At 42.9% G+C, this 23565-nt stretch overlaps 1 protein-coding gene across 1 annotated transcript in view; it reads right to left on the bottom strand.

Annotated features, from left to right (window-relative positions):
- The window catches only part of ABCA12 (ATP binding cassette subfamily A member 12), a 90151-nt gene that overhangs the window by 54119 nt on the left and 12467 nt on the right, over nucleotides 1–23565 (bottom strand). The window contains exons 3-10 of the mRNA XM_061454449.1: nucleotides 16170–16317; nucleotides 11938–12026; nucleotides 10433–10542; nucleotides 9543–9728; nucleotides 8582–8760; nucleotides 5464–5576; nucleotides 4331–4421; nucleotides 48–4202 (exon numbers count right to left, since the gene is read on the bottom strand). Of these exons, the coding sequence (XP_061310433.1) occupies nucleotides 48–4202; nucleotides 4331–4421; nucleotides 5464–5576; nucleotides 8582–8760; nucleotides 9543–9728; nucleotides 10433–10542; nucleotides 11938–12026; nucleotides 16170–16317 (5071 nt within the window). The remainder of the gene's footprint in view (nucleotides 1–47; nucleotides 4203–4330; nucleotides 4422–5463; nucleotides 5577–8581; nucleotides 8761–9542; nucleotides 9729–10432; nucleotides 10543–11937; nucleotides 12027–16169; nucleotides 16318–23565) is intronic.

Genomic DNA, 23565 nt, shown 5'->3' with positions numbered 1-23565 from the left:
GGTCACTACCCATAAATGCTATTGCAATACCCAAAACCAAAACTTACTGTGTGATCAAACTGGTTGGTGACAGAGAACGGTCACTCTCAGTCCAAGGTACAGTCTTGTTGTAGAGGTTTTCTGCCATGACAATGAAGTGTTGAGTGACAATATCAATCACAGTGTCAAAACTAGCTTTGTTGGAGAGAAAAGCCGAACTGGAACTTGTATTGAATTCGTTTAGCAGATCAGAGAAGTTCAGCCTCTTGAGAATGTAGTGAATGGCTTCTGTGATTTCTAGAGTTGACACATCACTGGCAGAGTTATTTACCACTGCTTCCAACAACTTTGCAAAGACAGCTGCTTCAGTTAGATTTGTTTGGGTATTTAGGAAACTTTCAACCACATCCCAGAAGCTTGAGTAATAACTCCATTTGGTGAGGCTGAAGGTGCCTTGAAATCTCTGCAGCAGGTCGTTCATGTGGAGCTCATCCTGTGCCACACTTAAGAGTCTGGACAGGTTGTTCCAGCCTGCTAAGCTGTCAGAGAAATTTAGGGAGTTCCATACTGTTTCATTCAGCATGAGAGGAATGATCATGTCCAAAAGCTGAGATGGGAGCACATCACGCACATCCTGGACTGGGATAGGGCAGGAGGCATCACTCTGCAGCAGCCCCCCTGTGAAAGCAGCCAGAGCTCTCGCCTTCTCTTCTACCCAAGAGCCTTCCAGATTGGAGACGATGCTTAATTCAGAAAGAAAGCTCAGAGAAAACTGCAGAGACTGGATGATGCACGACAGCTCCTTGTTAAAGTGGCCACTGCTGTTCTTGTAGACACCAGCGAACTCGGGAGACAGTTTCAGGTTTGTTAAGGCCTGCCAGAACATGTCTGCAAAGGTGTCATTCTGCCCTGTTGCAGCCTCCATGACCACAGAATCAAAGAGGGCTTTGCAGGGGCTCCTGGCTAAGGACTCACTTAGAATGGTGTTTTCAAACAGCATCTCTAGCGTTATGTGGAGTATGTCTTGAGCAGAGCAGTTCTGGGATGGCCCATAACCATTGTTGCTGTTCTCAAGGAAAGGCCTCAAGGCTAAATGCAAAAACTGCCAAATGTTTGCCTCTAGTGCAGTATTGTGCTGTAAGGAAGACTTGCTGAACTCCTGCAGCAGCAAATGTGAGAAATTATAGACAACGTCCATTTTTTCTTCAAACGTTTTGTTCAAGTTGACATCATGAAGGACTTCCATTCCTGCTCTCCATATTTCTATCAGTCTCTGCGTATAGTTACTGTAAAAATCAAACAATAGGTTGATAGTTTCAAGCTCACTGAGGTTATAGCTTTTCTGCAAACCTTTTAAAATTAAGCTTCCCCTTTGCATGGCCTGCAAGTATGTGGAGATATTGGTTCCTCTGGAGTTGTCTTCACCATACAGCTCAAACATGGAGAATGCAAAGTTTATCAGCTGCTCCAGTTCCTTGCTGAAAGGAAGACTGGAGTAATCTTTCATAGTAGTGAACTGATCTTGCAGCATGTCTAGAAGTAACTGGGAAATGAGGTCATCTGTAGTATCCCAGTTCATGGACTGGAGTACTTCAGCAATATGCAAGAAAGCACGAAGTTCATTTGCCTGCCTTTCATGAGGGGAACTCTGGAGTTTCTCCATTAGCACAGATAAAGAAGAGACCAGCAGATAATGATCACTGGAATTCACATTTGCCAGGGTAGCAAGAAGCTGCTCAAGGGACAAGAGCTGTTCTGCAATATGTTCAGAAGTTACAGGGGTCAACAAGAAGTCAGAAAATAATGACAACACTTTTTCATTTGTGCTGAGATAATTTTCAATGTCTTCAAGTGAGATTTCATGAAGCACAATCATTTTGATAGCCTCCCATGCTTTCTCTGTATTAAAATGAGTTCCGTTTAGAATTATTCGATTCCAAATCACTGCAGCCATGGTTAGAATATCTTGATTTTCTTTTCCGTAGGGATCAGGGTAGAACAATCCTTCACCACCATCTTCATACAGTGGTAGTATTTCTGGAAATATTCTTTCTAGGTCCAGAGTGCTGTTTGTGGGAGAAGTGGAATTGAAAAAGAGGTTTAAGGAACTATACAAATGACCCAGATCTGAGGATTTAATTCCACCACTAGAATTGTGAAAGGTCTGATCTACTAACATTTTCCCAGGAGCTACCCCAAAGTCCACAAGAATCAGAGCTTTCCTCATAACTTCCAGGAGTTTCATGTATTCATCCACTTCTGTTAGGTTCCATTTGGTGGTCAACACATTGCCAGCGGCATGCCATAGCTTTGAGAAATATGCCCACTCTGACTGGTTGGAAGCTTTTCTGCCCACCTGTAGCAGTTCATATATACTGCTGTTCCTCATGGAAAGAGTCAATAACAGATGGGAAAATACAGGCAGCCTATGCCAGTCTGCTAAGCTGTCAGAGAAATTTAGGGAGTTCCATACTGTTTCATTCAGCATGAGAGGAATGATCATGTCCAAAAGCTGAGATGGGAGCACATCACGCACATCCTGGACTGGGATAGGGCAGGAGGCATCACTCTGCAGCAGCCCCCCTGTGAAAGCAGCCAGAGCTCTCGCCTTCTCTTCTACCCAAGAGCCTTCCAGATTGGAGACGATGCTTAATTCAGAAAGAAAGCTCAGAGAAAACTGCAGAGACTGGATGATGCACGACAGCTCCTTGTTAAAGTGGCCACTGCTGTTCTTGTAGACACCAGCGAACTCGGGAGACAGTTTCAGGTTTGTTAAGGCCTGCCAGAACATGTCTGCAAAGGTGTCATTCTGCCCTGTTGCAGCCTCCATGACCACAGAATCAAAGAGGGCTTTGCAGGGGCTCCTGGCTAAGGACTCACTTAGAATGGTGTTTTCAAACAGCATCTCTAGCGTTATGTGGAGTATGTCTTGAGCAGAGCAGTTCTGGGATGGCCCATAACCATTGTTGCTGTTCTCAAGGAAAGGCCTCAAGGCTAAATGCAAAAACTGCCAAATGTTTGCCTCTAGTGCAGTATTGTGCTGTAAGGAAGACTTGCTGAACTCCTGTAGTAGAAGATGTGTTAGCTTATAGACAGTGTTCATTATTTCTTCACTGGAAGCTTCCCTGGCACTTGCATAACGAAGGATTTTCATTGCTGTCCTCAGAAGTCCAGACAACCTTTCAAAGGTTTTATTGTCAAAATTAAAGAAAAGATCTATAGATTTTAATTTGCTGACATTATAATTCAGTTGTAAGTCTTTTAATATGTACAAGGTCTTTTGTATGGCTTGAGTGATTAGTGAGATATTGGCTACTTCAGAGTTTTCCCCAAGCTCTCTAAACACAGCTGTTATAAATTCTGACAGTTGATCCACTTGCTCACTGAAAACACTATTTGAATTATTATTGAGCTTTTGAAAATGGCTATTTAGTACATCTAAAAACTGCCCATAGGCTCTGATGCCTGTGTTATTCCACTTCATTGATCTCAGTTTCTCCCCAAAGCGCCAATAGGCATTCAACTCATCCCACCAGGCCTCACCCATGGAGCTTTCTACTTTCTGCATCAGCTCAAACACAGGCATCAGTAGGTATTGATAACCTATGGTTTTGTCTGTCATTATAAAAAACAGCTTCTGGAGAGCTAGGAGTTGGTCTGGAAAGTTTCTGTAGGACACAGGCTTTAGGAGATCACCAGAAAACAGAGATGACACTTCTTGCATTCTATTTAAATTGTCTCTGAAGTCTTCCAGAGAGGATGGCACGCTAGTGGAGAGCAAAAATTTGAGAGCATCCTTAGTGTGCACTGCACTAGAATTAGAAGTATTTAGCAGAACTGGATTCCAAATCCTTGTAGCTAATTTTAAAGCACTCTGAATTTCTTTCCACTGGGTCATTATATTGAAAATGGAAGTCCCGTTAAAGTCACTCTGTAATTGCATTGATGTGAAGTTATAGATTTCATCAATTATTTCCTTATTATATGGTTCCTTTAATTTATAATCATGATTTGGATTCATTCCCAGTTCAAGAATTGCATACAATTTCTGTAATGTTTCATTCTTCAAATTTCTGAATAGATTTAAGCTTTTTAATTCACTTCTATTCATTTTTTTCTCAAAGCCTTTTAAAGGATGTAGAGACTTTTGTATGGCTTCTAACTCATTCAAATTAATGGACATCTTGAAGTATTTTCCACCAATCTCTGGTGACTTCATTTTTCTGGAGGGGAACAAAAAAGCATTTTAGTGAATATGAAATCAATGCAAGTGGAAATGAAAGGTGATTTAGAGTAAAGATCATAGATATGAATTATACTGTTAGTAATATCCCTTTAGATGATATCTTACCTCAGAACTTCCTCCAATTCAGATACTAAAGTCCAATTGTCTTTCCAGTTAACAAAGGGATCACAAATATATCTGGTCACCAAATCTTTATCTAGAACAAATATGTAAAGAGTAAAGATCACATTACTTTGGAAACTGAGAAAAGCTGCATTGCAAATCTGTCAAGGGTAACACGCATGTATGAAGTTAGGCTCCTATAACAAGACACAAGATGCTGGTTAGAAATTTGGGTGTTCTTTTGGGGTGTAACTCTTATGGGCCTTCCGAACAAAGTCAGGATGCTATCTACCATTGTAGAAATGATTTTCCATCTCAGGAACAGCAAAATGCCCCTGTGATCTGGGTGCTAATGGAGCTCTCTTCCTGCTTTAGAACCATTTCGCCATCAGTTATGCAGCTTGTTTCTTTCCCTTCATCTGGGAATCACTTTTTACGACTCACATGTAGTCTTTGTCTGCAGCATCATTTACGTCTCTCATATCCTTTTACATTCATCTTGATATCCCCAAGTGTCCAGTCCTCTCACAAGACACATCTCCATGTCCTCCTTACTTGAATTGCATTAATCTTTCTTCTTATTCCCCTCAATTGCCACAACCTCCATGAAATAAGTAGAGAATGGATAGCATTTACCTATCTGACCCTTGTAGCATCTAGATGCTGTACCATTCCCTTGCCTATTCACATAACCTCAGTTAGAGGTGGACATCAAGATTCTGCCTCTGCTATAAGCTGAAAGGGGTTTAGAGGAATGGCTAATCCTGATGAATACTGCTTGTTACACATTCCAGCCCCAGCCCCTACCTTGATGTACTGAGGTGAAATTGACAAAGCCCACAACTACAGGCAGATTTTGACAGCCTCTCACCCCCAAAAAATCAAGATAAAAAATGACCACTCCCCATGTCCACTGAGACTGCAAACTCATGTTCATACAGTGTATTAACAAAGCTTTTTTGCTTCTCCATTTGAAATGAGGTATTTTACTCAATTTGTAAAAAGTTGAAAGAATATTTCATTATGTTAAGCCCTGAACAGTATGCAATCTATATGGTTATGTACTAGCCTAGAGTTTGCTTCTCCTCAGCACCACAGGTTTTCAGCACAGATATGACTATATGGAGGAGTCTTACCTTGCTCCAAGCAGCTCAGGGAATATGGAAGATCTCTAACCCCATTCTGATTAGTTTTGAATCTGTCATCAGTCACAAGTGATGCAGAGACATTCTCAGCTGCCAGCAGAATGCTAAAGGAAAAACAAACACACACCCAGGTTTATGAAAAGAAATAAAACAAGTATTCAAGCTGGAGTACAGCCTAGCATTCTTAAGGTGCCTGACACACAAGACTTTTAACTATTTGTTTGATCATGCACAAAATACAAATACAATGGGCTTTGATGGGAAAGCATGGTAGTATAGTAGCACAAACAGATGTGTGGTACTCATTAGGAGTACTTTTTCAAAAGGTTATGTAAAATCTATAGATTTTAACCACTTAAATCCTCACAAAAGGTCTTAGAAAACACCCAGGTAATACGCCAGCCCAGTGATTCACTGCTGCTGTGAATCTCTTCCTAAGAGAAACCAAGAGGCAAGCAGACAAAACTCCAGGTTGAGCAGGGATCCCTAGGGAACAACATCTGTGGAAATAAGAAGCAATCACAAATAACTGTTATCATTTCCTGTTCTCCTTCTTTCCTCTTTTATACTGTAATAATCAGTCTGACAGTGAAGCAAGGAATGTTTTTCAGTCTTAGGAAAGAATAAGCTGATAATCAGGCATATTGTATCACAGAGGAAGTAATTTAAAAGTCTGCTCACTGTGTGCAGGTTACTGAAAACTTCATGGTGATTATTAGTCTCTTTTGCTTCTCCTGTATAAAGAGCAGCTTTTCACCGCAGGCACAGGGTCACTGTGAAATGCATGATCTCTCCCCTGCCTGAGGTTCTGCAGCTGACACACAAAGAAGATAGCTGAGCTGATTTCAGTGGCAACTTACAGAGCACCAGGGAACTCTTTTCTCCTCATTTAACATAATGTTTCCATGCAGGTATCATGGACTTGGTGCTCACCATTTCCATTCTGCAGCTGTGCTTGTTAGTAAGAGTTTTAGAGGGGGAAGAAACTGCAGTTATAAATGACATGTTTAGTTGAGTAATGGCAGAATCAAGGAGGAGAGAGGCATAGGCTTGCCAAAATTGGATGCATATCATGCAGATCATAAGGTAGCAGACATGGCCGAAGAGGTGGCGGGTGCACCATCCCTGGAGACATTCAAGACCAGGCTGGATGTGGTTCTGGGCAACCTGATCTAATTGAAGGTGCCCCTGCTCATGCAGGAGGGTTGGACTAGATGACCTCTGTCAGTCCCTTCTAACCCAAACCATTATATGATCCTATGGAAGCAAGTGGTGGTGTTGGCCTTTTTTTTCAGTCTTGCAGGGCTTTTACAGACATTTGCTTTAGAGAAAAAGTTCAGCTTACTTGCTTATCTGAAAAACTATCTTAAAGCAACAAACAGGAGCATTTGTGAATTCAGTCTGTAAACCAGGTTTGTGTGTGCAACAAAATGTGCTCCTAAACTTTCTATAGAATTCATGACTCTGAAGTCACTGTTTCACAGCAGTTGGTGCTCATCACACGGTTAATTCGGATGCTACAATAAGCAAAAGTTCTTTTCTTCTGAATCTTCATATCTATACTACAAAAAAAATTCCCTGGACAGCATTTTCTTTTAGGAGATCAGTACTACATTAGTAACAGACATGGCCAGACTTGCTAAGATACGCTTTTGTAAGCATCATTAAACATATTATTTGTGCAATCTCGTTGCAGTAACTCTTTACTCATGCACTTAACACTGCCAGATGCTAGGCATAAAAGCACTGCACACTTCCGGTGGTGAAATTCTGTGTGCCTCTTTGTTGTGCCTATGATAACTGTAGAGCAAAGCAGAGCAGCACAGTAAATACTAAATCTTGCTGGGCACTCAGACAGTGCTGGTTCTTCAGGTTTGATCTGAAAGCCAGTAAATGCAAACAAATGCAATGATCCTGTGACTGAAACAACAGCATGGACAAAACATCTCTGAATAAAATCAAAATTCTTGCCACACAGGTACTGACTTTTTCAAGGATAAAGACATTAAAACTTACAAATAGTTCCCACAATGCAGTATGGCAAATTACCTAAGTATTAAATGCATGGGGCTTTAAGTGCCTTGGCAATATGCCAGTGATGAAAAGTGAGTCCCTCTGTGCCTGGGCATAATCAAAGTGGCAAAGTATCTACAACCTCTACTGGCATCTTTACCCAACTGCTCATGCATTCAAGGAAAAGAAAAGTCTGAAGACAGGTGCTTGCTGTAACAAGTCGTCTATTCAGAATAATTTATAGCAGTGTCAATAACACAGCCAGTAGATGATTTGAGACAGAGACCCCTAATCTCTTGAGTAACTCAGGTCTTCAAGAGATCAGTGAGAGTTTAGCCCAGCTACAGACCAGAAAAGGTATTTAAAGGCTAAGCCCATTTTAGAAGAGTTTTTATTGATCTAGCTGCATACAGCGTCAAATATTTCAGCACAGTTAATTAATAGAGTTAAGATAGATCTGCTTTGTATAACCATTGAGAAAGAACATAACTGGTACTTTCTTCTTAAAGTCAAACATATTCAAATCCCTTTAAGCTAAAAACCAGGCTCCCTCTTTTCTCTGCTTTCTTGGGACCAATCTTGAAAGCTCAAATATCAATAAATCAGGTAATCAATTTAAAAAGAATACAACCAACCAAAAAAGAACTTATGACTTCCCTACAAATGCTTGAGGTGTTCCAAAGCAATCTGAATTTGGCTCTATGCTTTGCTGGAAAGAAACGGACAGTTGCTTGCTTTAGCAGAACAACTATCCAGACAGAAGGGCTTTTCTTCAACCAAAGGCAGTGGCTGTTACTCACCACCTTTTCTATCTGCACATGGGCATGACAGTGTCTCTAAGCAGTCTGGAAGAAACTAAGAGTTCATAGCAAGCTCTCATTTTAAAAAGCGACACAACAGTCATTGACAATCAAAACACTGCTTACTGTCCATAGAGACCATTAGAGATGCATTAATATGGAACTTTATCATCCCCCAAATAAAGGATGCTTTCAAGCCAACACCCTTTCTTCAAGATGAGAGGGGGTGTCCTTACAGGTCAATACACAAACCTTCCAACTTCCAGTGCCTCACCTGGCATTTTCTGTATTTTTACCTGCTTGGATTCTGAAGAAAATCAATTATGTCTTGCAGTTGCATGCTGCCCTGAAACACATCGGGGGCCAGCAAAAGAAGGTGCCACAGGGAGGCGTCATTCTGCACTTGGGAGATGAGGTTTAGAAACGAGACCATTTCATTGACAAATGCTGCCTGGTACTGTGGGTTGTGTTGCACCTTAACAAATAACAATGCAAGGAATTATTTAAAAACAAGAACCCTTTCTGCCAGTGGGTCTTTTTATACTTTTCAGCTTGCACTGCACTTGTATGCAACTCTACAAAACAATACATTCAAAGGGCTGTAGTGACAGGCAACAACTGAGTGACTGTGCTTTACCTTCACATTCCTGATTGTACAATAAATTCTCTGTTTAGACAAGCCCTACAATGCACAATGTTCCAAACAGCCCGAAGACTAGGAATACAAGAAAAATTAATATCAATCCTCACCCTGGCAAAAAAGAAGGTATTACCTTTAAAGGATTCATTTGCTTTTAATTATATAACTTTCCCAAAGACAAGCACTACTTCAGTCATGAATTGTTGGATTAGCTGCAGGGGTTACTGGATGAAGTTCTACAGCTGAGGTAATACACAAATTAAATTTAATGCCTCCCCTAGCTTTAAATATTCTTATTTACTCCACATCTTCACTGTGTTCTATCTACCTATTGCTGCAGCAGGGCAAATAAGGAGAAACACCACCTAGTCATGGTGAGAACCTTTAATGGCCACTAGCTGACAGCTAGGTGTCCTCGCCTGTCTGAGCTGTGTACTCAATTCCAAGGTCTTTGGGCTAATTCCATTGGCAAGATTTAGCTCAGCCTCATCATGCACTTTGGTATAGAGATGAGCAACTCCTACCAGCTGGGGTCACATTCTATCTCCAAACACTGCAATAATGTGTGTGAACTAACAAAGCTACTAGCGGCAGATATTAGGAAAGGACCCACTTACCTCGGAGAGCTGATTTCTGAACTCTTGGGTAAATGACTCTAAAAGTGATAGGTCAGTAAAGCAGAATGTCTGGTGGATATTGGCTACCATCTTCTCTTCAGCAAGATCAGGATGTGTTACATATCGTGAAAACACCTCACACAGAATGACTTTGAGATTTGCTGCAGTTGAATATTGGGTCTGGCTCTAAAAATAAGATGTCATGTTAAAGGTAGTTTTAAAGCAATACTCTGTTTGGGACAGTTTTAAGCACAGTGATGAGACTTTAAGTAGTAGTGCTGACATACAAAAAGCATTGTCATTACAAGCACACACACACAGAGAATACTAAGAGGTGAAGAGAGAAATGTGTGCATAAATGTTCATAAGCCTTAATACAAAAACATAAGCATGCTAGTGCCCATTAAATGGTACCAAGTTTCTGTTAAAAAGTAGCTGCTCCTATAGACAGTCAACACCTACAGAGTAAACACACACTGCCTCTGATGCCACTGCAGAAGTATTGTGGGTAAATAACAAATTGAATGTCAAAGCCTGTAACATCGTATCTTTAATTTTATGTGAAAGAAAACACACTCAAAACACCCTAACTCACACAACTTTTGAGCAAAATATCTCAGGGTATTGTGTGTGACTGTTTGGTAATTCATGCTATTATGTCCCACGGTGTCTGGTTTATCTGGTTTCTGCTTAGAGGTTAATAAATTTACTACAAAGCTTAAAATCCACCCACAATAACTGTCTTCCTTTTCCCAAAATAAATAAGTTAATTCATATAATAGGGGAGATCTGAAAGCGATGAAGGCTGTATGTTGGTACTTTGAGCTTCTAACTCTTTAAATATGATACATAAATGTTCACACTCAGCATTTATGCAAATACAGACTTACCTTCCCAAAATTGAGAATTTTGTTGAACATGTTGATGCCGGAAGTCAAGTTGGATGGTAATGAAGTATTCTGAAGGGCTTTTTCTCCATGAGATACCAAATCCCTAAACGCTGCAATAACAATTTGAAACACTATATTTTACTTAATGTCTTTTAATCTCTTTGCCACATCAAACCATGAGACAAGATAGCCAACAACAGCTTTGGGCAGGCCATCATTATTAATCTGTTCCCAATGGTACAGCCAATGGCATCCTGTAATTACTTACTTAAGGTTTTTTTCCTGACATAATTGAACCCTGGATTACACTATTTTCTTATGGAACTTCTAAAAATTAAATGCATTTAACTATGTGCTTACAGTTCAACATTAATTCCCACCTTTTTTCTCCAGTTCTGCAGCTCCCCTGTGCAGGAAGAGACATGGGTAAGCCTTCCAAGGAAGCTCAAGCAAATAGCCCTGTAAGGAAGAACTCTCCAGGTGCCTTTGGCACCTGCGTGTGGTACTGGTTATTCAGAAACAGCTCTGACACAGATTTGTAGCACTGCTGCCCACTCTACACAGAGGCACACTGCCAGGTCTCCAGCTTGTACAGAGCTGCACTCTCAAAACTACACAGCTCACAGAAATGAAAGGAGCTATGCCATTTTACACCAGCAAAGGCTATCACCTGTGATCTTTATTTTATTTTTCAAAAGTAAGATGTAGAACTGAGCACCTCCCTGACCATCTGTGGCCATCAAAATGAGCTGCTAGTTCTCATCACTGTTCTTTGATCATTGTTTTTCCCCCCACACTTCTGCATTCAGTGCCCTTTCTGTTCTGCTTCTTTCTGCCTGTACACCAAAGAGCAAATGCACTGGCAGGAATGCTAATTGGAACTGTGAATGGCTGGGGCAGAACAGTCACAGAATGCAAAGCTGTAATCATTCCTTTGGTTGTGAGTTCCCTAGAGAAAAGACTATCCATCATGGTGGCTTGTGGACAGTAGTAGCCATTACCATCAATAAATAATAATTGTAATGATTTTATGGAAAATTTAAGTCTGAGAGTTCCTTCAAGGAAGAAAATCACATCAGAGGAGTGCATCACCAGCAATAAATATCTGCTGGGGCACAGAAGACAACTTATTTGCTGGGTAAGTGTGAATAAGAAATGCATTTAAAAACAAATCGTAGGCTGTTTATGGACAATTTGTGGGCAGTAAAAGGGCAATATTCCATAAACAGCCAGGTCTTTCAGTAATGTCCAAACAGTCTGTGAGCTCACATTGCTCCTGGGAAGTGCAGAAATTTAACCCTGGTTTCTTAGGCAAATTCTGAAGGTTTTCTAGTTACTTGCACTTATTCCCAAGAATTTACACTAATGTCATGGCCATGGTCATGTTCCTGTAGAGAACACATAAATCATTTTAGCAGTGCTCTAAGAATTGCATCTCTGTCCACAGACCTTCAAAAGATAAACCTTAAAAAGACCAGAACTTTTCAGAGCAGCAAATAACCTACCCAGTGAAGCGTTATTGCTTTTAGGAACCTCTGCTCTCCATGGTGATGAATGGTTGTTCTTGGCTGCACTGGATGAGCTCCTTCGCTTACTGCGGAGGAAGAAAAGAAAATAAGACAGCTGTAACAACTCACAGAGTTTCTTATGATCAAGCTTACACTTAACTACTGCATGACTTAGAATGGGTCTATAGCTGGATTTCATGGGAGGTGTGTTGAAATCTGGGTTGTCCAAAAGCCTGGCTCCTTCTAGAAGCATGGCATGTATGTTGGTGAACGCTCTCAGACACGAAACAGGAGGGGACCACATTCATGCCTACTCTGCAGGAACACCAAGGACATACAAGGCTTAACATATGCATTTGGTCTCATCTTAAATTCCCACTTCTGGAAAGAAGGCTTCCTTGTATCAAGTCCTGTTCTGCCCTCCACCAACATACAGCCAGTCATTCACAGTCTAGGAGGTTCCTTCAGTGCATTGATGATAACTTTAATGCAAATGGTGGACGAACCAACTAGGAGAGGAGCGCTGCTGGATCTGGTACTCACCAACAAGGAGGGTCTGGTTGAAGTAGTGACGGTCAATGGCAGCCTGGGCTGCAGTGACCATGAGATGGTGGAGTTTAGGATCTTGTGTGGGAGGAATAGAATACCTAGCAAGGACACATTTCTGGATTTCCGAAGGGCAAACTTTGGCCTCTTCAATCAATTGCTAAGGGAAGTACCATGGCAAAGGGTACTAGGTGGTAAAGGGGCTCAAGATAGTTGGTCAGCATTCAAGAACCACTTCTTCAAAGCTCAGGATCAGAGTGTCCCAATGAGTAGGAAGTCAAGTAAGGGAGCCAGGAGACAAGCATGGTTAAACAAGGAACTGCTGGGTAAACTCGCACGGAAAAAGAAAATCTATGGATTATGGAAGGAGGGGCTGGCCACTTGGGAGGAATATAGGATAGCTGTTAGAGGATGTAGGGAAGCAATTAGGACAGCTAAGGCCTCCTTGGAACTTAATCTGGCAAGTCAGGTCAAGGACAATAGAAAGGGCTTCTTCAAATACATAGCAAATAAAACTAACACAAGAAGCAGTATAGGCCCACTGCTGAACGAGGTGGGTGCCCTGGAGACAGAGGATATAAAGGAGGCAGAGGTATTGAATGCCTTCTTTGCCTCTGTCTTTACTCCTGCAGACTCTCCCCGGGGGACCCAGATTCCTATAGCCCCGGAAGGAGTCAGGATAAAGGAGGAGTTTGCTTTGGTAGATGAGGATTGGGTCAGGGATCAGTTAAGTAATCTGGACATCTATAAATCGATGGGTCCGGATGGAATACACCCGCAGGTGCTGAGGGAGCTGGCGGAGGTCATTGCCGAGCCACTCTCCATCATCTTTGGTAAGTCGTGGGAAACAGGTGAGGTGCCTGAGGATTGGAGGATGGCAAATGTCACGCCGGTCTATAAGAAGGGAAAGAAGGAAGACCCGGGTAATTATAGACCGGTCAGCCTTACCTCCATCCCTGGAAAGGTGATGGAACAACTTATTCTTGACACCATCTCTAGGCATATCAAGGATGAGGGGGTCATTAAGAGCAGACAACATGGCTTTACCAAGGGGAAGTCATGTTTGACCAACCTTATAGCCTTCTATGAGCAAGTAACTAGGTGGATGGATGATGGTAGAGCGGTAGATGTGGTTTTTCTTGATTTCAGTAAGGCATTTGATACTGTCTCCCACAGCATCCTCATACATAAGCTAAGGAAGTGTGGGCTTGATGATCAGGTAGTGAGGTGGATCAAGAACTGGTTAGAAGGAAGAAGGCAGAGAGTTGTGGTCAATGGGGCAGAATCTAGCTGGAGGTCTGTGACTAGTGGAGTCCCTCAGGGGTCGGTGCTGGGACCAGTGCTGTTTAATATTTTCATCAACGACCTGGATGAGGGAACTGAATGTACCCTCAGCAAGTTTGCTGATGATACTAAACTGGGAGGAGTGGCTGACACACCAGAGGGCTGTGTTGCCATTCAGCGAGACCTGGGCAGGCTGGAGAGTTGGGCGGAGAGGAATGTGATGAAATTCAACAAGGGCAAGTGTAGAGTCTTGCATCTGGGGAAGAACAACCCCATGTACCAGTACAGGTTGGGAGCTGACCTGCTGGACAGTAGTGAAGGGGAAAGGGACCTGGGGGTCCTGGTGGATAGGAGGATGACCATGAGCCACCAATGTGCCATGGTGGCCAAGAAGGCCAATGGCATCCTAGGGTGCATTAGAAAGGGTGTGGTTAGTAGGTCAAGAGAGGTTCTCCTCCCCCTCTAGTCTGCCTTGGTGAGGCCACATCTGGAATATTGTGTCCAGTTCTGGGCCCCACAGTTCAAGAAGGACAGGGAATTGCTTGAAAGAGTCCAGCGCAGAGCTACAAAGATTATTAGGGCAAAGTATAAAACAGTTTAATACGAGCTTCAGTGTGAGCGGATAAAAAAGTCTGGATTAGCTGAATATTACAAACTAGAATATTACATAATACAACAACCAGACAGTGAAGGATCGCTGCTCAAATAGTTTGCCTTTGTGACAAACTCACCCATGGTTTTATATTCAAAGCTATACCTTCTGTCCTGCTAGTTTTGCTATAGCTACTTAATAGTTGATGATTTTTTCTTGTAGAATACAGTGTATTTATAAGGCTAACATTCACCACACAAGGGTAGGTATACACACACAGCTGTATGACACTTCACAAAGCCAACTACTAGCATCAATAGTGGTCAAGATGCTTATTAATGACTCATGTGACTTGAACTACAGTTTAGCCAAATCCTTTGATTTTCAGTTGGCAGGAAAAAACAGTTATTTCCTAAACAGCTATACAGAAACCAAACCCAGAAAGTTTATAGCTATTGAAACCCATGGAAAATCTCAAGCTTTGGCACTAGAAGTTCCCATTTCTTCATTTCAATACCCCAAATTAACCATTGTTTAACATGCCCAGGAAAAAACAATTGCAATGAGGAAATGAGGGAAGAGCTGTGAATCCAGGCATCCAGTCTCTATGTGGCTCTGTGCTCCTCTGCTGTGTGACCTTGAATTTGATTAGGATTCACCTCCAGTCATCCATATATTTAGTCATCCAGATTCTTTCTAACCAATGGAGACATTCTGACCATTTACTTGTCCCAGGAAATGCCAGTCCTCTGCACTAAAGAGGACGCTTAAGAAGCAACCCACCCCAAGATCCCTCACCCTTTTTAATGGGCTGTCTAGTGGAAACTATGGGACCTACTTTAGCTCTTCAGACTCTCAAGCTCTGGCCAAGGGAGGTTTTGAGGCTCTGACATAGCCACTATTGAACAGCCTCTCACCTGAAAGCAAAGATGAGCAACCAGGGACCTTGTGTGCAAAATGCCCAGATTGTCAGCTCTGGATGAACAACCAGGACTCAGAGTGGCATTTTCCTCAGGCGTGTCCCAGAACCAGGCAGCAAAGACATACAAACAACCGTGGCTGGCATGTATCAAAGCATATGCTACTTGGCTTCAACTGAAATATCAATGAAATCAAAATGCCTCCACTGAACACTTCAACAAACTGACATTCCAACAAAGTATGGCCAGCCAGCTCCATGCTGCAAATCTACATGCTTTCGTGGGCAAAAACTTCTTCATTTCCATCTGTTTCCCAATAGGTTTGATGGCTTCCAGAGAGGACACCAGACTGAGTCTGGCTGGCACCTGGGGGACCTACTGAAAGAGCAGTCTCTCCAGAACAAATGTACCTCGAACTAGAGCTGTTTGGAAACATTTGCCATTTCCAGTCAAAGCATCCTGAGCTGATGGACACAGTGGCAGACCAGCAGGCTGGGCTGCTCTTGGTGCAGATCTTACCCACTCACACCCTGAAGGACCTGAGCCACAATCATGCCAAAAAAAAACAAAAGTGCATTTGCTCTAGTCTGGGTGACCAGAAGCATTTTTCCTCTCAGGGACTAAAATTCTACTACCAAGCCTGGATCAATTGACACATTACTGATAGCTGTCCCCAGTATGAAGATTTTTAAAGTGCCCCATGTTGAAGCCTATATTCTCATTTCTAAGTGTTCAGATATCTGAGACTATATCTGTGTTATAACAGGTATCTGAGATCTCTGTTACAGACACACCAGTACATACAGACATCGATGGCTGCTCCCTCCACCTCAAAGCAAGTTTTGCTTTACAGCTTGAAACACCCAGATATATTTAGATCCCCTTACAGTCTGAGAGATGATATGTCATTAAGTCTTGGCAGTAGATCTTCTGGTATGTATGGTGTGCCTTTACATCTGGCATCTGAATCACACAGCACGGTTTGCAGGAATGGGAAGAAGCCTGCACTAGGAAGGTTTCGAGGTGCAAGATAACCTAGAAGAAGGAGGATAAAGAAAATGTCATTATTATGATGAGGACATGCATGGTTTTTTTTTGCCATGTGTTTCTATTAGTATGTGTTATTTTCTCTTCCCAAACCACAGACTGATTCTCAGTTTCAGTGAGGCTCTTTCACTCCACCCTGGCAGCACTATCTGCCAAATCCCAATAGAAACACTTTCTCAACACTGCCAAAGCCATGAAAGGCTCTTTTTTTTAATAAGAAAAAGAGTCAAGCTATTTGTAAGATACCTGTTGGCCCTGAAGCAACTGCAGATTTCCCCCTCCACTCCAAAAATGCAAGAAACAGGCCAGAAATGACAGAAGCACCCTATTTATTATATCCTAATTCTACCTTTAAAAACTAAAATAAAAGTAGGCATACATCCAAAGTAACCTGAAGCACTCATAAGAGCATGTTCTCCAAGTCCTTGTTGGATCAGTTTCAAGCCAGGTTGCTAAGAGGGCTCTGTCTCAGCTTTTACCACAGGAAGGGGCAATGGATATAGCACCAGAAAGCCTCCTTTGCTCTTTGTGCAGACACGTCCAGAGAAGGAAGAGGAGCAATCTATCACCATCACCCCTTCTGTGACTCCTGCCGTCTCAGAGCAGCTACTGAACCATCTGCTTGGTGACCTGTGCTGCTGGCAGCCAGCACTGTGGGGCGAGATGTATGTCCCTGTCTCCCATTTCTGCAAGCACAGAGTGGACCTGAGTAATTAGCGACTTTAGTAGTTTATGTGCCACTTGCCCCATGCTGCTCACTGCCAGCCCGCAGAGTTCACCAGCTGCTTCTCCTCTCAGTGACAAACATCCTAATAAATCTCAAACCTCTTCTGCTGGATCACAGCAACATATTCTTTAAAATAATCATTTGGAAAATTACCTGGCAAAGGACATTGCTATTATTTCTACTATGGAAAGGAGCCAGATATACAAAAGGCCCACAGGCAGGCTTGTGGTAATAGATTACCTTACTCTTTAGTCTTGAAAGATGACCTGTGACTCTCACCCTGGCACAGCTTTGTCTCTAACCCCTCCAACAAAGACACCATACTGCATTTGTACTGCATCTATTAATTATAGCAGTGCTCAAACAAGAAATGTTCCCAAAGGGAATGGCAGTGCCAGATGAGGATATGACTGTTGGTCTCCCTGAAGGAGACTTGCCTTTCCTGAGCTTTCCTCAGCACAGCTGGTTACAGCCCATGAGTGTGCATTGCATTTTTCGATCAGAATGTGAAAGCTCATGGTTTAGCACGAGTTCCCACAAATTCAGGCCAGAGAGTGTTGGGCACAGAGCTCTGCTGAGACCTGCAGAGTCAAAGGCACCCATTTTGAGTGGTGCTGCGATTCTCTTGGATGCCTCAACAGAGAACTGCTCTGGAAAATGAAAGGAGATACCCTGCCAGAGGAGAAAGCTGCCTGCTGTGGGAAGCTCCCCCAACACTCACTGCATCCCCCAGGCCACCAGAAGTTATACAGCAGGCTGAGCCAGCTCCTGGTAATCACAGAGCACCAAGGAGAGCAAAAGATCTTTCTTATCCCTACAGGCAGGCAGTCCTTCAGGTGTTGGGGCCAAAGGACAAAACACACCACTATACAGGTTTTGAAGTGTAATTAATCAGCTGTCCACAAGCAAAACCTTAGAGTAGGGCACTTTAATCTGGAAGCATCCTTGTGGGAACATCCCTGTCTGGGATGTTTTGCCCTTTGAGATTACCAATTGCAACCCCGCAAAATGGCCTTTTTCCCTCTCATCTTCCTTCTGATCTCCCGCACCCTCACTCCCATGCAGGAAATGGACTTACTTGCCAGTCGAAAAATGCACAACAGACCTCACTTTATCAGCGTCCCTACCAAAATGAAGCTTCAAAGGCCTGGGAAGCCATGAGGTTCAGGATAGAGAACATAACCATAATGAGACAGGTAGGAGCCCGGAAGGAAACAGCTATACCCTCCACTGCCATCCACACAGAATCATAGAATCATAGAATGGCTTGGGTTGGAAAGGACCTTAAGATCATTCACTTCCAACCCCCTGCCAAGGGCAGGGATGCCTCACACTACAGTATGTCGCCCAAGGCTCTGTCCAACCTGGCCTTCAACACTGGAGCATTTACCACTTCTTTGGGCAGCCTATGCCAGTGCCTCACCACCCTCACAGTAAAGAACATCTACAAATGATGACCAGGGCCAGGATCTAAGCCCATGTCTCTTAGTAGACCTGGAGCAGCTAAAGCTGTGTAACTCCTAGCAGGATGGCAGAGTGGGGAATGAAAGGATGAGGCTGGGAGCTTGGGGAGCACTGGTCTTCTCTGGAGCAATGTGAGATGTGTAGAGGCAATTACAAAAGAGATCCTGACAAATCCAGAGGAAGACACTTTCTTGAGATATATGTAGTAATAAAAAAAAATATAAAATTGGACCTAAAGGTGGAACACTTTGACCAAAATGGACAATTAAACAATCAGTTGCTGTACCACAAGCAACTGATGCTCGCAATATGCTTGTTCTTACGTACAGCATAAGAACACAGTGATGGTATCAGTTCTTTCTTAGCTTTTTATTTTGGAACAGCAGCCTGAAAAATAAAGAGACAGGAATTCATGACCTATAATTTGGAAGTGCTGCTACTCATGGTAGTGGCACGATGCCTGTGAAGACCCCATTGGCCTGATGTGATTGAAGTATTCAAGGAGGCTTTGCAAACTCACATCAGATGTTGAGCAGTTTGCTGGAACCTGGGTACAACCATGGGGCCTGATCCATCACTGAATCACTGCAGGCATGAACCGATGTAACCTCATGATGTTCTTGGCAATGAAGAGGGGAGTTTTCTGGAAGAGGCCTGGACTCTGACTGAAGTTAGAGAATTAAGGAGGTTCTTCAAGACAGACCATGACGCAGAAAAATCTGAAATGTCTGAGTTGAACTCCCATTTGCTGTAAGTTAGTCCTATGCTGGTTCTTAACCCTGAGTATCAGCATAACCATCCTCTGTGTCAAGCACTTAAATAACACACAGGATGCATCGTGATGAAATTGATTGATGTTACATTAGCTCTGCTGCCTACATGGAGGAAATCTCCACTGACTCCAAATAAAGTTTAAACACCTGGTTCAGATGCAGGCACCCCTTCCACAGACACACTCCACTGGGAGATGAATTCCACCCCTGCTTTCTCATGTGACAGCTGATTATGCTGAAGGGGACATACTGTGCACACTGCGTTCTTCACACACGGGCTGCACAGAACCAAGAACAGGGTGGCCAGACTGGTGTAACAGGTCTGTCACTCCCAGGTGACAAGCAGTCAACCTCACCACCATTAGAGCCACCAAATACTTGTCTCCCTGTTCATACTGCTTTGAAAATCATAGAATTATAGAAACAAAGAGGTTGGAAATGGCCTTTAAGATCATCAAGTCCAACCTTTACCCCAGCACTACCAAGGCCACCACTAAATCATGTCACTATGGGCCTCGTCTGCATGGTTTGTGAACACTTCCAGGGACGATGACTCCACCACTGCCCTGGGCAGCCTGTTCCAATGCGTAAATACCGATTCAGGGAATAAATTATTCAGAATGCCCAGTCTAAACCTCCCCTGGTGCAGCTTGAGGTTGTTTCCTCTTGTCCTATCACTCGATACTTAGAAGAAGAGACCAGCCACCTCCTGGCTCCATCCTCCTTTCAGGCAGTTGTAGAAAGCAATAAGGTCCCTCCTGAACTTCTCCAGACTAAACAACCCCAGTTCCCTCAGTCATTGCTTATAGAATTGTGCTCTAAGCCCTTCCTGTCCTTCAAGGGCCACAGAGGCCAACGACTTTAATAGAAGCTGAGCAGCACAGTCACAGCAAGCTCAGCTTCTGACCATGCTGCCTTTGTCCAGCATGCCTAAGATCAGAGCAGCCATAGCATAAGGCACTGTGCAGGAAGCATGGCTGATTCAGGAGCCCGAGGCCCAGACTAACATGGTGTAGCCCCAGAGTTCTTTCTTGTAACTCCTTCTCATCCTGCAGAGGAAGGAATCTACTGATGAGAAGGTGAGTCAAGAGATTAACGCCCTCCCTGCTCCATCTTTCCATCCTCCATCCCCTTGCTTGTGGAAAGGAGATGTGACTCCCCAAAGCCACACAGGCTGCTCTGCCCACACATGTAAATTCATTACCTGTGCCAGCCTCATACACCATTGTGTAGACAGCCAGGGAGGAAGTTGGCTCCTGACTCCCTGCAGTGCTTTAGGAAACACTTGCAAGTACCTGGCCCTACCTTGGCTGGGATTTATCCAGCGCGTCAGCTGCATTAGTACACAACATAAGCACTAGCTATGAAACATTACTGAAGGGAATTTGCAAAAGCTCCTCAAATTTTAAAGGACAGGATTTGATGGAGATAGTTTCACAATCTGAAACAGAACATCACCATTACTGACTTTTGTGATATTTCTACTGGTGGGAATCCCTTCAGCCTCCTACATGCTGCAGAAGATAGGAAGATAGGATTCCTATCCAAGGAATAGGGATCTACATAGACCTATAGTCCCCATCGTTATGATCCTACATCACACGCTAGAGCAGATTCACAACACAGCATAATTTGTCATTCTCCCCACTGCCTTTAGCTTTAAACCTCTGAATTTCCTAAAACTACAATTACCTTCGGAGGGTCCCACTACACTGCTTATGAGCCCAGAGGGAGACATCAGTGCACCCACAGCTGCCCCATATCTGAGAGGTCACCCCAGCGTATTTCTGGTCAAACTGACTTGTCTGCAAACAAAATCTGAGCCCAGATCTGTATTCTGTTAGTAAAGACTGACTCCTGGGTTTGCCAGCAGCAGAATCCCAAGTGCAGAGGCTTTTGCTGTCCCCTCTCACTGAGACCTTTGATTTTCTATCACCATGGAAAGAAGGACACTGAACCTAAAGAAAACAAGACAGGAATCCCAAAGGGCAGAAGAGGCCAAGGGCTTAGAGCTGCCAAGTGCTGGTTCTCCATGCTCAAGTATCATCTAGCCAGGCCAACCACATCTCCAAGAGCTGAGAAGAGGAAAGGCATGCAGAGTAGTCTTAATAAATACAAGATACTTATAATACATGCATGCCACTGGAAATCCTGGCATTTTCACATTTGCTTCCAAATAAAATGAAGAAAACTATCTTACTTTCCTGAATATTGTAAATTACAACATACTTTCCTTCAACATGAGCAAAACATCTTTCCTTCAAGTAAAGGTGCTTGGTAGAATAACAATGAAAAACGTCAGGGTAATAATAAATGTCACATAAGAAATATTAAAAGTACTATTTCACTACAATCAATAAGATTAATTGAAATTGACTGAAGTGTTTCCATCTACCTGGACAATGTTCGATGCTGCCACATTGATTTTGCTGCTTTCATTGCAGAGGTGTCAGGCACTGACTTCAAGGAACTGCTTTTTTTAACAGAATACAGGCACAGCACCATGAACCCCAGTGTTACTCCCTTCAACCTGAGGCTGCCTGAGCCAAAGGACATCAGTGCTGTGAGGACAGCAGCTATTATTATCCACATCAGAACAAAGAAAAGGAAACAGGTAGTATTTTCTAGTGGTCTCCTGTGTAAACTACCAACCAGCTCACCCAGTGTGCTGCTAAGCATCTTCATTTCCCTCAATTCCCCAGTCCCAGCTCTGCTACTAAGAGAGATATTTTGCAGCCCCATCATTTGAACATACATATCCCCTTAAATAAAAAGGAGCTACTCCAACCATTTCTTTTGCTTTCGAAAGATCACCCATGCATTCCTTCTCCCTTTTCTGCCCACACTGTATATCTGGTTTCAGGGCTTCCTGCCTTGCTCTGCCCTCTATCCTGCAAAACCAGACAAAATCTATATTCCATTTATTCCTTATCAAAGATGTGGGATTTCCATTATGAATGGCTTTCTTAAATAAAAGTAGGTACATTAATTGTATTTTCTTCCTCCTTCACGATTAATTTAAAACGGCATAGTGAGTTATTCTGTTTTCTATCCTCCCATAGTTCAGTATCATATCATTACAACTTCTTGGCCATGAAAAGATTCTCTTGGCTTCAGATCTCACACACTCTGATACTGCATATACCTTATGCATTAAGTCCTTCCATAGTTCTTAAAAAATCCATACAAATCTCAGCTCCCTCACCGGTGAATTAGAGGCACTAATGAGCAAATGGCTTCATTAGGAAGCATTGTGTTTAAGTGAAAATGCATTCAATCATTGCTCAATCATACAAAGAGACTTAACAACTGTGACTCTTCAGCAAAGAAAAAGATGGCCAAAGAGTGGTTTGATACAGAAATAAATAAAACCATAATCAGCAATGAAAAGGGTGAGTAAATGACCATCCCTTGCAACACAAGGACAAAGAAACACATTATGATCATGAGGTAGCAGGCAAAAGGGAGAGAAAGTGACTTTTAAAAAACAAATAAATAAATAAATAAAATACCAAAATGTTGTGGAACTCACTGCCATGGGGTGCGGTATGCTGAAAAATAGACATTCCTTTATAAAAGAATTGGACACATTCACAAAAATATACTTGGCAGTGGCTACCAAATATAATTAACATAAGGAGGACATGGAGCTGTTGGAGCAAGTGCAGAGGAGGCCGCAAGGATGATCGGGGCTGGGGCACCTCCCATACAAAGACAGGCTGAGAAAGCTGGGGCTGTTCAGCCTGGAGAAGAGAAGGCTGCGTGGAGACCTCATAGCAGCCTTCCAGTATCTGAAGGGGGCCTATAGGGATGCTGGGGAGGGACTCTTCATCAGGGACTGCAGCGACAGGACAAGGGATGATGGGTTTTAACTGAAACAGAGGAAGTTCAGGTTAGATATAAGGAAGAAGTTCTTTACTGTAAGGGTGGTGAGGTGCCGTCACAGGTTGCCCAGAGAAGTAGTGAATGCTCCACCCCTGGCAGTGTTCAAGGCCAGGCTGGACAGACCCTTGGTTAACACGGACTTGTGTGAGACATCCCTGCCCATAGCAAGGGGTTGGAACTAAATGATCTTTAGGTCCTTTCCAACCCAAGCCATTTTATGATTCTATGATCCCTTGGATTCAATCCCTTCAGATTCTAGCTGAAGAAACCTTTAACCTTTGAAGATTTGAGTGTTGGAAGGAACACTGTGCTTTGTGGTCCGACACACTCGCTCAGTCATCACCAAGCAGCAGCAGGGAGTCTAACCCAGAGTGAGTTTATCGGATG

The sequence above is a fragment of the Pezoporus flaviventris genome, unplaced genomic scaffold (assembly GCF_033815535.1).
Source record: "Pezoporus flaviventris isolate CSIRO_AGI_PZ_B2104156 unplaced genomic scaffold, CSIRO_AGI_Pfla_v1 ptg000001l, whole genome shotgun sequence".
NCBI classification, from domain to species: Eukaryota; Metazoa; Chordata; class Aves; order Psittaciformes; family Psittacidae; genus Pezoporus; species Pezoporus flaviventris.
Note: the sequence above shows the minus strand (reverse complement) of the source record. Positions and strands in the feature narration are given on the sequence as shown.